The sequence below is a fragment of the Cervus canadensis genome, chromosome 7 (genome assembly GCF_019320065.1).
Source record: "Cervus canadensis isolate Bull #8, Minnesota chromosome 7, ASM1932006v1, whole genome shotgun sequence".
In the NCBI taxonomy this organism is placed as follows: domain Eukaryota; kingdom Metazoa; phylum Chordata; class Mammalia; order Artiodactyla; family Cervidae; genus Cervus; species Cervus canadensis.
Window position 1 is genome coordinate 88737376 of NC_057392.1, and position 15375 is coordinate 88752750.

Here is a 15375-nt window from a genome sequence, read left to right on the forward strand (position 1 = left end):
TGCTTCTGTTAGGTTCATACCATTTCTGTCCTTTATTGAGCCCATCTTTGCATGAAATGTTCTTTTGGTATCTCTAATTTTCTTGAAGAGATCTCTAGTCTTTCCCATTCTATTTTTTTCCTCTATTTCTTTGCACTGATCAATGAGGAGGGCTTTCTTATGTCTCCTTGCTATTCTTTGGAACTCTACATTCAAATGGTTATATCTTTCATTTTCCCCTTTGCTTTTTGCATCCCTTCTTTTCATAACTATTTGTAAGGCCTCCTCAGACAGCCATTTTGCTTTTTTAATTCATTAAATGGCAATAAAAGCAACCATACAACAGGGCAATATTCTAATAAATTAAAGTATTTCATCGGAAGTATTTTGTGCAATAGAAATTTATTATATAATGCTGATTTGAAAATAGGTTAGATTTTTGACTCTTATTTGAGTCAATGTGTGGTTTGAGTATGAAAAATCTATAAAAGTGATAAAATAGGTTCGGTGATATTTACAAACTATAGCTCACTAAACACGAATACTGGAACTGAATTTGAAAAATGCAGTCAGGATACTCCATTATTCCTTTTCAAATCATCTGTTAGGGATTGGTAAGAAAAGATTTCAAACAGCTGCCTGGGTTCATTCTCTCCTGTTCTGCTAAGCAGAAAAACTTATAGGAGAAAAAAAAAGGCTAGTGATGACTTAGTCTAATTTTATAAACTTGATGATTGACCCTCCTGGAAAATAGATTAGTGCTATTCATTAGAGAGTGCTTTTCTATGGAATATTTTTTTAGCAGAATTCCCATGGTTTAGGTCGGACATTGAAGGCTTTGTGAAACAAAGCTTCCTGTGAAGTGTGACACAAGCTGTAAATATTTAGGTGACAGACGTCAGTCTGTGGCAATGCAAATGCCAAGCGCATGGTGAAGTCTCTTAGACGCCTCATCTATTCCTTTGGGTCCTCAGGGCTTTTCGTTCAGGAGGAGCAAGGACCTGGGGAGGAGCTCTGAACGCTCCAAAGCATTCCCTGCTTTGCTTATGCCCTATCTTCCCTGGTGTCTCAGCTGGTAAAGCCCCTTCCTGCAACGCAGGAGACCCGGGTTCAATCCCTGGGTTTTGTGAGCCCTTGGAGAAGGGAATGGCAACCCACTCCAGTATTCTTGCCTGAGAAATCCATGGACAGAGGAGACTCATGGGCTATACAATCTGTGGGGTCACAATGACTCAGACACAATTGAGTGACCAATACTTGGCTGCCCACAACCTCGAAAATATGAGCAAACCTTGGTACTCTGTACGGCCTTTTATTTATTTATTTTTTAATTTAATTGATGTATTTCAGTAAGATTGATTTAACACTACTTTAAAACATTTAAACACTTTTCTAAATTAAATCATAGAGTTTCCCAATAACTGATTTGAATTATGTGGTTCAGAAACAGAGTAATGGGTGTTAATGCTTGACGAGTTGGTTAAAACAACAAAACAAAACTGTTCCTCTCCATAAGCAATTAGAAGCAATAATTAGTAAGAAGATCAGAATCTACTTCTAAGAAATATGTATTTTACTGATAATTGATCGCAGGATGATGAATCAAAAAATTGTGTGGGTTGCATACTGAATATTTTATCTGTGATCTCTACAAAGGAAACCATAGTTACAAAATGAGATTGCTTGCTATAATTGATAGCAGGGTAGATGTTTCTATATTTTTGCATTAACATTTGGAGGCTGCAAACTGGTGGTCTTTTTCATTCAGAGTGATTCCATCACCTCAGAAAGGGAATAACATTTTTCACAAATTTGAAAATAATATTTTGAGATTTGCAGGTAAAGTTGATCCCAAGCCTCTTTTTATGTATCTTAAGAAACATTGCTATAAATAGTGATGCTCTATCTCTTTGATTATTTGATGTCATAAATAATATGATACCAATATTTCTAAAATATATCTCTTCCAGTTCAGTCACTCAGTCATATCTGACTCTTGTGACCCCATGAACCACCACACATCAGGCCTTCTTGTCCAGCACCAACTCCTGGAGTTTACCCAAACTCATGTCCTTTGAGTTGGTGATGCCATCCAACCATCTCATCCTCTGTCGTCCCCTTCTCCTCCTGCCTTCAATCTTTCCCAGCATCAGGGTCTTTTCAAATGAGTCAGCTCTTCACATTAGGTGGCTAAAGTATCGGAGTTACATCTTCAACATCAGTCCTTCCAATGAACATCCAGGACTGATTTCTTTTAGGATGGACTGGTTGGATCTTCTTCCTGTCCAAGGGATTCTCAAGAGTCTTCTCCAACACCACAGTTCAAAAGCATCAATACTTCTGGGCTCATCTTTCTTCATAGTCCAACTCTCACATCCATACATGACCACCAGAAAAAACATAGCTTTGACTAGATGGATCTTTGCAGACAAAGTAATGTCTCTGCTTTTTAATATGTTATCTAGGTTGGTCATAACTTTCCTTCCAAGAAGTAAACGTCTTTTAAATTCATGGCTGCAATCACCATCTGCAGTGATTTTGGAGCCCCCCTCAAATAAAGTCAGCCACTGTTTCTACTGTTTCCCCATCTATTTGCCATGTAGTGATGGGACCAGATGCCATGAAGTTAGTTTTCTGAATGTTGAGCTTTAAGCCAACTTTTTCACTCTCCTCTTTCACTTTCAGCAAGAGGCTCTTTAGGTTCTTCTTCACTTTCTGCCATAAGGGTGGTGTCATCTGCATATCTGAGGTTACTGATATTTCTCCCAGCAATCTTGATTCCAGCTTATGCTTCATCCAGCCCAGCATTTCTCATGACGTACTCTGCATATAAGTTAAATAAGCAGGGTGACAATATACAGCCTTGATGTACTCCTTTTCCTATTTGGAACCAGTCTGTTGTTCCATGTCCAGTTCTAACTGTTGCTTCCTGAACTGCATACAGGTTTGTCAAGAGGCAGGTCAGGTGATCTGATAGTCCCATTTCTTCCAGAATTTTCCACAGTTTATTGTGATCCACACAGTCAAAGGCTTTGGCATAGTCAATAAAGCACAAGTAAATGTTTTTCTGGAACTCTCTTGCTTTTTTGTCAATCCAGTGGATGTTGGCAATTTGATCTCTGGTTCCTCTGCCTTTTCTAAAACCAGCTTGAACATCTGGAAGTTCTTGGTTGACGTATTGCTGAAGCCTGGCTTGGAGAATTTTGAGCATTACTTTACTAGCATGTGAGATGATTGCATTTGTGCGGTAGTTTGAGCATTCTTTGGCATTGAAATGAAAACTGACCTTTTGCAGTCCTGTGGCCACTGCTGAGTTTTCCAAATTTGCTGACATATTGAGTACAGCACTTTCACAGCATCATCTTTATTGACATTTAAAAAGTTGAAATAAGATTTAAAGATAAAATCATGTTTCCCTGTAGGAGTGGTGTTGGCGTCAATTTAAGCTCACAGATAAGACAGAAACCAATGAAGTTTTCTGGGGGGAAGAAGAGAAAGCTGAAAAGACCAATATTTAAGAAAGAAGAGGCTGGGATAAGAATGACAGAGATGGCAGAGCAGTGAAATAAAGAAAGCAAGACAGAGTATGTAAAATTAATGATCTAACTGTTCATTAAATTTTTTTTTGTTGTTGTTCATTAAATTTTATTTTGTCTAAGCCTCCATAAAATAACCCTGTTGGGAAAAGTTCTAGTTGGACAACTCTTCGGTGGGTCTGTATATACTGAATTGCAAGCTGAACAGCTTTGCATACATGTATGGTTTCTCCTGGGGCTTCACTGATGGCTTAGTGGCATAGAATCTGTCTGCAAAGCAGGAGACGAGGGTTCAGTCCCTGGGTCAGGAAGATTCCATAAAGAAGAAAATGGCTATCCTATCAGTGTTCTTCCCTGGGAAATCCCATGGACAGAGGAGCCTGGTGAGCTATAGTCCATGGGGTCACAAAGAGTCAGTCATGACTGACTGACTGAAGAACAAATGGTTTCTCTACACCCAGAAAGACACTACTGACCATCTCATCTCAAAATACACATTTAGACAGAAATGGATCCTCATGGGGTCTGCCTGCAGTCGTCTACCTTCCAGGGCTTCCCAGCTGGCACTAGTGGTAAAGAATCTACCTGCCAATGCAGAAGACATAAGAGATGTCGGTTCAGTCCCTGGGAATACCATGGATAGAGGAGCCTGGCAGGCTGCAGTTTGTAGGGTCACGCAGAGTCAGACACAACAGAAGTGACTTAGCACACGCGTCTACCTTCCAGGCATATGCCTTTATGCTTCAGCTCCCCCTTCTGCTGCCCTTCTCCCCACATGGCAGCCCTCAGCAGGATTAGCATTTCCTCCAAATCATACCTAACCTACTATGACAGAATCAATGTCTGTACTTTTAGCAATTTAGGCACCTCTGTTTTTGTCCTGAACTTATGCCTGTCTGTTTACATGTCTCCTTTCCCTAGAAGACCGTCAGCTAATTGAAGGCAAGAAATATTTGCTATTCATAGTTTATCCAATGGCAAAATTTCTGGCAAACACTGGAAATATTTGTTGAATAAGTATATTTTTTTATACAAGTGGAAAACTGCCACATACTTCTGCCTGCATAGATAATACATAATATGATTTTTATTTTAAATGTATTCAAGGCACATCTCAGTTTAAGTCTTAGCAGTCTCCTGGCATAGACAAAGCTTGATGAGAAAACATCACATAGAAACTGAGTGTTTGCATGGCTGATGTCGTGAGCTTTACTTTCCTGTTAACGTGTATTAAATATGTGTGTATTTATCTCTCTATATAGCAAATTTATATATGGATACCAAGACTTTCTCCAGGTTCACCAATTTGGAAGCACAAATAATAATGCTTTTACTTGGCTATGCTTCCTCTACTCATCATGTGTAAAATCCTGTCCAGGTATATATTTTTGTAAAGCCACTGGGATGTGTCTCATTTAGGCTCATAAATACGCTCATGTTTCCTTCTCTTCTGATGCAGATTCTTTTTCATGGCATCCTGCTTGGATTGCTGAAGACCAGAGATCTGACTTTGCTCCTGATACTTCCACTTGGTACTTGATACTTCTACTTAGACCTGGCATCTAAGAACCACCTATCACCAATAAATACTGAATCACTTAAGCTTCAAAACAGCATGATATTCCTAGATGAAGTGTGTGAAGATCTTTCCTTTTAAAGAGCTTATAGTCTGGATGCTAGTCCTTGTCAGGCGATGCTGGTTTGCTGAAATCCAGAAAGAAACCTGTTTGTCTATTTGGCATGAGAAAGAAAAGACAAGTTCAGGATGAAATCAGCAGCTGGAAAGTAAATGGGTGAAGATCCTACGGAAGAGAGAGCTTACATATGTTGTACATAAACTGTTCAAATATCTAGCCAACCTCTGAATTTTGGGTATGCTGGGTAGATTCTAAACAACTGAGTTTCTAAGCTGGCTAAAATAAATGAACTGAGATTTCAGAGATTTGAATTTGAATTTCAGCCATGAAATAAAATATCAGTATTTTTTAGGAACATAACAGAATCCAGAGTCTCCATAACATATTCATAATGCTGAGATAGCAATCTAAATTTATTAGATGGGAATAAATTGGAAATTGTCACTCATGCTTAAAGAACTTAAAGAGAAGAAGCTATTGGTGGTGACCAACTCCAAAATAACCCAGATTTGGAACTAACAGGCACAAATATTAAGCATCCATTAAAACAATATGAAAAAGTATAGAGGAAAATATAAGGGTCAAGGCAATGGCAGCTGGCACATGTATTTGTGTATAAACACTCTTTCCTTCCTATAAAGTAATGATCATTATAAAAGGCATGAGGACAGAAAATACCTTGACATACACACTCAAAAGGAGCATTGAATTCAAATTTGTCCTATAAGACATTCATTCATAATGAAGAATCATTTAAAATGTACCTTGTTTGGTGCTGTGAAGACAATAAAAGATTTAAAAAATTAGATACAGTTTTTCCATTAATAGACCTAAGAATTGACTTTAATCTGAACAACTATAAGGCCAAAAATAATGCATTTTATGAAAACAATAGTCAAAAGTAGTCTGAAACCCCAGAGGTAGGCAGATTTATTTTCAGATTTGGGGAGAAGTCCTAATAGTAAAGCTTTAAGATGGAGAGACAGATGATATAGACCTTAAAAGAGGCTTAGATTTTTTTAATATGTGGGCTTGATAAAACAAGGGTGAGCATCCAGGTGTCCGCAGTAGAGAAAGTTCTAAATATAATGAAATGAAGTAGCTATCTTGGTTGAAAGGTATAATTCGTGACAACAGTGGTGAGAGAGAATGCACAGGGAACAGGTGGGTCCAGACTGCAAAATGCTGGACCAAACACTTTAGTCATGGCTCGGGAAGATAACCAGACAGCCAATAAAAGACAAGTTATAAAAGCCCAACCTTTTCTCCCTTGCAAAACCCAAATGCAGAAATGATATCCATTATTATTGATTGAGATTCCATTTATTACTTATTGTTTGTGATTCCATTCATTACTTATTGCTTGCGATTGTAATCACCTGGTACAAAATGCAAATGGAATAGTTCTTGTAACTTCCATGCAGATCACTTTAATCAGTTAAGGATTAAGTTATCAGATGACAAATTTGAACAAAAAATAAGAAATATGTTATAAAATTAACATTTTGCTTATAAAACATGTGTAAGAGTTCATAGTTTCACAAAACATTTCACTATACTATTAGAAAAGCTTACCCCTGCCACTTCTTGGGATAGGTGTGGCACAAATTTAATTTCATGTTTACAAATGAAAATCAATGCATCAAATGCAAATTACAGTTAAATTATATGTTTGCAGATAAGCAAATATTTCTTTCCTAAGACCCTTTCTTGTGGCTTTTTCTAATGAAAAAAAATTCAGAAGATCAACTTTTATCAGGCCGTTATAAAATGACATTGACACTTTAAAATTATTGACAAACATGAAAAAAAATTTTAAAGCCTAAGGTTAGGTAGGAAAATGAGTACTGTTTTTTTACAATATATCAATGGAAACATTTTGGGTTTTTGGAATGTCAGAATATATTGTTACCAGGGAACCTTAAAACAGGGAAGTCATGGAATTTTATGTCTTTGCTCCTATAATGCTTATTTTTATCCTCATTACAGCTAATGACCTTAAGGAAAAGAGCATAGGCATGTGACCATGTGCACATTTTACTGCATGTAATATGTAAATTATTATATGATACTTTTTAACTTTAAATAGCTAATGCAGCATTCATTCCCCCTCTTCAAATTTGATTTGTGGCATAGGATAGTGTTTACATAACCCTCCTGGAATAATCTATATTGATAGGTAGATAAATGTTCTGCACAGTTTGCAAATTCATATAGTGAGTTTGGTTTAAAACATTTCCTCCAATGGTCTTAGGTAATAATCTACGAAAATAAGTCTCATTGCAGATATGAGTCACTCAAGATAAAATTGTCCTTTTAAATTATCCCATTGCTTAAAAAAAAAAAAAATAAGTGTGTGTGTATTTGGGGCAATGCGGGGGCGGGGGGGGGGAAGAAAAACTGATTTTTCCCTTCCTCTTATATGCTGGTTTTATGATACTAATATATTTCAAAGTTTACTATTTAATCAAGAGCAGGAAGGCTAATGAACTTAATATACTTCCATGCACTGAAAATCACATTGTGATCATAAAATACCAGATGGTACACTGATTATAAAAACTGACTTTGTTTTGTTTTGTCTTCCTTTGAGTTTCCTGGTAGGTGCTTTGTGTTCTATGACTTTGGAATTTTTACAGTTATCCTTGGAATCTGACTCTATTATTTTTATAAAGCCACTTACACCTAAGTCGCCTGAGAGCTGAGCTCAAACATGTCTCTCTTTAAGAAATCATCTCTTTGGGTTCTATTTAATATGATTTTTTGCACTAAAAACCATATAACAACAAAAAAGGACTTATAATTACAACTGGACTCCATTTCTTAATCAATATAAAGAAATATAGGCATATTTGAACTAGTTATATTTTCTCTGCTCTTTGTTGCTACTATTATCTCTAAATTTGCTCAAGAGCACAACTTCTAGCAACAATACTTAACAACACATGACTAATCTTCTCTTATTTGGTCCTCACAAAAGATTATGGGATTGTATGAGTAACCTTGTATGGGCTTCCCTGGTAGCTCAGTAGTAAAGAATCTGCCTGCAATGTGGGAGACCTGGGTTCGATCCCTGGGTTGGGAAGATCCCCTGGAGAAGGGAATGGCAACCCCCTCCAGCATTCTTGGCTGGAGAACTCAATGGACAGAGAAGCCTGGCGGGCTCTAGTCCATGGGGTCACAAAGAGTTGGACACGGCTGAGCAACTAACACACACACACATGAATAACATACAGAATATTGTCAACACAATTTTTTTTTTTTTTATAATCTAAGTAGTGATTAAACACAAACAACTTGCGACTTTATCTTCTGTTCCTTTTACACTGGTTGAGAGGGTCTTATATCACCTAGAATTTTGGACTTATGTGCTCAAACATTAGATAGTGCTAGTCCAACTCCTTTCAATGCTTAGGTCAAGAAACCAATAAATACCTTCCATCATCTTCTTTTCACACACCCTGGGTCCAGCATGCCTTTAAACCAGGGTCAAGTCTGTGGGCCTCTCTAATTTATGTCTGAGTTAAACTCTACCTGGCCTACAGCTGCTTCTGTAAAACAATGTTACACGGGCACCTCACTATTCCCGAGTGAAAATGTCCGTCCACGAGCTCATCTCCTGAAGGATGTAAGGGCCTTGAAGTGATGCCACAGTTTATTCATCAACATCTCCCTGAAGTGATCCCCCAGAAGGAAATAGAAGACAGGGTTGATGACACTGTTCAGAAAGGCCAATGGCCTTGTCAAGATGTACAAGGAGTTGATGATGGCTTCAGTGCATGGGGACTTCTTCCAGGTCTCCAGGCGTGAAGCAATCCGGACGTTTCGCATGATGTGGTAGGGAGTAAAAAGCACAGAGAAAATCACAACTGCCATGATGACTAAGTGGAGAGGCTTCTCAAGGGGCAAAGCTGTAGTGAGCTGCCTGTTCCTCTGCTTTAGAAAGAGAGCAATCTTGAAATAAAAGAAGCACATCACAAAAAGGGGAATGAGAAAGCCCAGAAAGGTCAAACACATGCTATAAATGAGGCTGTGATTGGGGTCCCCAGAACTTGCATAATCAGTACAGTTGGTGCCATTGTCATCAGAATGTATAAAAATAAGTATGGGCAGGAGCTCTAAGGTTACTAAGCCCCAAATGGCCAAAGATATTAAAATAGCAAATGCTTTCTTTTGCAGGAGGTGTTCCCGGAAAGGATAGTTCATGAGCAGATATCGATCGATGCTGATAAAAGTGAGGAAAAGAATACTGGTATAGAGGTTGGCGTGAAGTATGTATCGGTTGCTTATACACAGCACATACCCGTATGGCCATTGTCTCTGGGCATACTTTCTCATCAGCATGGGAAGGGTACACAAAAATGCCAAGTCACAGATAGAGAGGTTGAAGAGGTAGATGTTACTGCTGCTCCAGTTCTTCAGGCAGAAGAGGTAGCCGAAAACGACGGCTGTATTCGCAAGGATTCCCACGATAAACTCAATGCCATACAAAACGGGAAGGTAGCAGCTTTCCAGGGCAGTCTGCGTGGCCTCCCAGTATTCACAAGATGCATTCCATTCCTAAAGAAAGGAGAGAAAACATAAGGATGAATCACTAAAGTGAGACTGCAAGCAAAACTGCACAAAATATCGTTGCCTTCATTATTAGCATCATGATCAACATCACCATCATCATCAAATAACACTTAAAATCTGAACTGCAGAGCATTGGTTACATTAGTAAGAAGTGCATATGTGTAATACATAACTATATGCCTACATATAATTAATGCTGTGACTAAAATAACATTCCCCATCTCAAATAACTTTTCCTCTTTTGGGAAAAATCAAGAAAGAAGTAAGTGCATGTCAAGTCATGATAAAGATTGTTAGACATAAGGAAAAGCACATTCAAAAGTCCAGAGGTGGAAACATGTGTAGAGGACTTGACAAAGAGCAAAGAGACCAAGAGAAACTGCAGTGAAATAAGTGAGAAGTCAAATTAATTATGTCTTCAGGATTGACTGTGGTCCATAGCAAATTGCAGTAGTTCAACAAATTCTCTGAGCTACGTTTAACTGAACCATAGACTAGAAGAGGAAAAGGATTCTTTCAACTTCAGTCTTGCAATATTAGTGGCTTTGATTTTGTTTCCATATTGACAAAGGATTATGCTTATTGTATTATGTTTATCAAATACAACTCCACTCTTAATTTTTGCAACAAGAGAACATATTTATTGACATATAACATCACAAATATTATCTCTCATTTTCAGAAAAATCCATTTAACTCAATTCCACTTCCATCCCACTAGACATGAGAAAAACCTGGGTTGAAGAATTAAATTACTAATCACAGGTCACCAAATGTCAGGGCCAGAATTTGCCCATGGCAGCCCATAGCGCCGCACACAGTGGATCCTTCACTGTAAAATTGAGCAGGCTAATTTGAAGAAGCAAGCAGATTGGTTTCACTCTGTATTTGAAGTTATGTGAGTTTACTGTTCTCTCACATTACCAGCAATTTACTACATTTTTCATTGTCATACCTTTCCAATTTTTTCAAACCTCTGTCCTACTCATCATTAGCAGATGGTTTTGCCTGCGAATCCCTGAGAAGAACCTGGTCATTGGGCGTCCACTCTCTGGTTCCCGCCTCTCTTACTATCCTCTCCTCCTTCCTTCCTGTAACAATAGAAAATATCTATTTCTCTTGGCTTACTTCAGATTGAACTCATCCCTGAGTTCTTAAGATTCCTACATGTTGCTCATCATCTTTTCAGCCTCTCCATCTCACCTGCATCCTTCCCAATGGCTCTTATGTACTCATCCTGTCTTAAAGACAAGGCATATATAAGATGTAAACCACTCTCCCTGGTTTCACATGTTTCTCTCCTTGTCGTACATGGATCAACATTGGAGCTGTCTTCACTAATTATTTTGACAGCCTGACACCCTATTCCTTTTTCAGCCTACTTTAGTCTGGCTTCTGATCCATCACTCCACTAAAGTGGCTTCCACATTACTCCATCTAACACTCATTTTTTCAGTCATCTTATTTGACATCTCTTCATACAGCTATGTTTTTTCATTTTTCATAGAAGTAATCGCTTCCTTTGCCTTCTGTGACATGAAAATCTCCCAATTTTCCTTTTTTTCCCTCCCTGGTTGTGTTTTGAAGACTCTCTTGTGGTCTAAGCCTTCAAGGTCTAAGCATTAAATGTTGACTTCCTCAAGGATCAGTACTGGATCCCTTCTTTATCTAAACTCCTTTCTTTATCATATCCCTTCTTTTCATGTCCGTGGTGTCGATGGCATTGTCAATACCATAGACATGAGTTTGAGCAAACTCTGGGAGATAGTGAAGACACAAAAGCCTGGTGTGCTGCAGTCCATGGGGCCACAAAGAGTTGTTTGCATCTGAACAACAACAATCTAGATGCCTGGATGATCCAATCCACTTTCTATCTTTAATGACCATCCATATATCCACCTCTCAGTGTGCAGCCCAGCCCAGCCCTGTCTTATAAGCGCTAGTGGTTTATAGTTATTACCATAGACTGATCTCTCAGAGATGCCTGTCTCTAAAAATCCTGTATAAGTTCTCCAACTTCTTTCTCAATCCTGCTGTACCTCCACCTAACTCAGTAAATGGCCACACCGTTTACTGGAATGTTCACCTTAGACATCTGAGCAATGTCCTTGAAGTCATCTGTAGCTCACCTCCAATAATGAATAAACAACCATGTGTTGTTGACTTCAATGTCGGGATATTTCTCTAATTCATCACTATGACTTCATCTCTTTCATCACCATTCTAATTCAGGCCACCAGCATCTTGGACTATATGATATTCTCCTATTGTCTTCTCACATCTTCCCTGGCCCCCTTTTAGTCTACTTTCAACATGATGGCTAAACAATATTTAAAACCTGCAATCAAAATTCTGATCATATGTCTCTCTGCAACCAAAAAGCTTGAATGATTTTCACAGTCTAAGGAATAAGTCCATAATTTTTAGTGAGACTTCAATGCCTGCATGGTCTGGCTCCTGAACTCCATTTCAACCTCATCTAGAATTATTCTCCTCCTTTCTCATCTTTCTTCCTGTTGTTTGCACGCACAGAGAATTTTCCTAATGTTCAGTTTGCTGAATTCTTCACTGACCTTTTATATGATCTTTACTCCATCACATCCTCTGTCTTATATCTCCGCTTCTTTCAGATTTCAGTTTAAGTGCAGTTCTCCAGGATAGGTTCTGACTCCCCAGTCTCATTAGCTCCCTGCCCACTGTATACTTAGCTTTTTCTTAGCGTTTCTCACAACTTTATCTTTCATACAGTTTATCTTCTATACCTGCTACTGGTTTATAAATACTTGCTTAGTGGAAAGAGGAACATAAGCACTTGACTTTTTACAAAGCATTTTTATAAATATTTCCTCTGAGGTCTAGTAAGTGGTAATTCCACAAAATTAAGCTCCTTGTTCTATTTCCCCATAAAAGCTGATGCTATATATAGTATGAAAGTGAAAACATTAGTCACCAAGTCGTGTCTGACTCTTCTGAACCCCATGGACTGTAGCCTTCCAGGTCCTTCTGTCCATGGGATTCTCCAGGCAAGAATACTGGAGTGGGTTGCCATGCCCTTCTCCAGGGGATCTTCCTGACCCAGGGACCAAACCCAGGTTTCCCACACTGCAGGCACAGTCTTTCCCATCTGAGCCACCAGGGAAGCCCCATATATACCCCATATACAGTATACTGTATACCCCATATATAGTATGACTAATACTCAAAATTGGCAGTTGTAGTAGTGATATCTATGATTTAGACATATAGTTGCAGAAGGTAAAATTTAATATATATCTTCTAGGATCAATTTTAAAAATTTAGCTAAAAAAATTGAAATTTACATACGAAGTTATTAAACCTCAGAAAGTTCAGGACAGATACTAAAATATTCCTACTGATGAGATTCCAGATAATTTTTATTCTGTCTTTTCTGCTTTTGGTTTATTTGGACTGTCTATGTTTACCTCCAAATCAGCATGTGTGATATTAAAAATATCTAGAAATACAGTAGAAGTTCAATGGTATTTACAAAATAGAGGCTTTATTTTTCAACTCACTGGTAATTTTTCAACATTACTTTTTACTCTATTCTCAGTGACTTCCCATTCCATGATTATGGAAGTCTCTCTTCCTTGCCTTCTGTGACATGGCAATCTCCTTGTTGTCCTTTTTCCTCTCTTTGTAGAGCCTTTTACAGCCTAATCTTTCTTTGCCCATGTTGTAAATATTGAGTTTTTCAAGGTTCATTTCTAAGCAACTTTGTAATTTGGGGAGTACTCAAAATGCAGGTGCATGCACCCAAATGAATATTAAACCAATAGGAAGTTTCATTACGATAAGAAGCTTACTTGTTTCATTTTTGAATTTCCTCTTTTTCTAATTATAATGCTTTCTGCCTAGTCAGTGCTTAAATATACTGACTTATGTCAGCAGCTTATGTGTAGCATAAAGGTTTGGCTGCCATGGAAGTAAGGGTAAGGTTGTCTAACATTCTCAGACCCCTGTAACCTCACCTGGATCCACTATTTCTAGATTTCAATTTGGTTGAGTATGTCTTTACTGTGGTCATCACAGTTCTACAAATTGAAGTAACCTCGTCCTTTAAGCAAAATTCTTGTTGAAGATGAACTTCCCTCATGAAAAATTAATATTCTCTTTGCCTTTTAGTGGTTAAATTCTTAAATTTTGGAAATAGAAATCATGATAAATATGTTATAGCTGATTTGGATGAAATACTTTTAACAGGTTTTTTTTTTCTTAGATGTTGGCAATTAAAGTTAAACCTTTAATTATATTTATAAAAATATATCTAGACTTCTTAGAGGTATTAAACTATAAATAACATTCAATTTACATAAATAGACCACTAGTTCTCATTTTTAATTTGGGAACAAAATATTACTTTAATTGTTTTCAGCTTTTTAAAAATGTACATTTTTGACACAAATTTAAAACTGTTTGATAGTCTATTAGCTTTTAAAGTGTTTTTCTTATAATCATCACAGTAAGATAAAGAACATTTATGAAATTTTAATTCTTAACTACTTCAAGACTATATAGCAATATAAGTATTCATAAACAAGTTGCTTTTTCACTGATAATTTGAATGAAAATATTTACACTGCAAAGATATAATCATTCAATAAGAATGATTATATCTTTTATATATTTTTGAGTATTCCAGAAATATACCAGAAATCAAAGGATTAAAGGCTGATAGAATGGTTTCAAATTGTGTGTTTAAGAAGCTCTTTAAAAATACTTCAGCAAATATTGAAAGTTCTGGAAGTTATAATAGCAACAGTTTCTGCAATTTTCTCCTTTTCCTTGGTGTACTGTAAATATCCTTAAAGAATATAATTTTTACAAACAAATGCTAAATCTCATTTTTAGAATGCCTTAAAATTTCTTCTAACACGTTATTTTCTGAGCATGCAATTATTATACATTATAGATTGTTTCATCTGATTTAGAGACTTTAGTTATTTTCTGTATGTATATTTCTCTAAATAAGTCCAATTATTCTTTTTGTTGAAATCTCCAAGAATTAGCAACTTTTAATAAATTAGATTTATATTTGGCAATTAGAACAAGACATATAATTTGGCAATGTATGTAGAGGAAACAGCTATGACTTTCTTTTGGCTTCTTTTGCTGTTCTTCATGTACTTACAAATGACAATTCAGACAGCTCATTTAAACATTGCTTACAATCTTAATTGCTCACAGACCACTTTTAAAAGAAACCCCTAACTAATAGGAGGTCTAGAGTTACTTTATATACCTGGACAACACAAATTGCATTAGAGCTTACCATTTTGCCAGAAGGCCTGATCCCTTGGCTGAAATTTTTTGCCGGCAACCTGATGCAGCTTCTGATCCAGGGCTGTGCTGATGAGCAGAGTTAGTGCAGCCTCATTTGTATATCACGTGGCCAAGATTAATAATTCAAAAGCTCAGAAAAATGTATTCTGTCAAACCTCCAAGTCAGCAGTTCATGTAAGGAACTTCCTGAGAAGTTGAGACATAAACTAATCATTCATTTCATGGAAAACACATTTCACAAATAGATTTTTTAAAGATTACTGTTGAAATTATTCCTTTTGCTAGCAAAACAACAGAGAGACACTCATTATTTCCATGTTTATTTGCTTATTTAAATAGTAAGA

General features: G+C 37.1%; 1 protein-coding gene across 1 annotated transcript; it reads right to left on the reverse strand.

Annotated features, from left to right (window-relative positions):
* Positions 1-7372: 7372 nt before the first annotated feature.
* Positions 7373-15109, reverse strand: SUCNR1 (succinate receptor 1). Its single transcript, XM_043473991.1, has 2 exons — positions 15021-15109; positions 7373-9712 (listed from the first exon to the last, which is right to left on the reverse strand). The coding sequence occupies exons 1-2, from the start codon at positions 15021-15023 to the stop codon at positions 8765-8767; spliced, it is 951 nt and encodes a 316-aa protein (XP_043329926.1). The 5' UTR covers positions 15024-15109; the 3' UTR covers positions 7373-8764.
* Between the last annotated feature and the right edge of the window lie 266 nt (positions 15110-15375).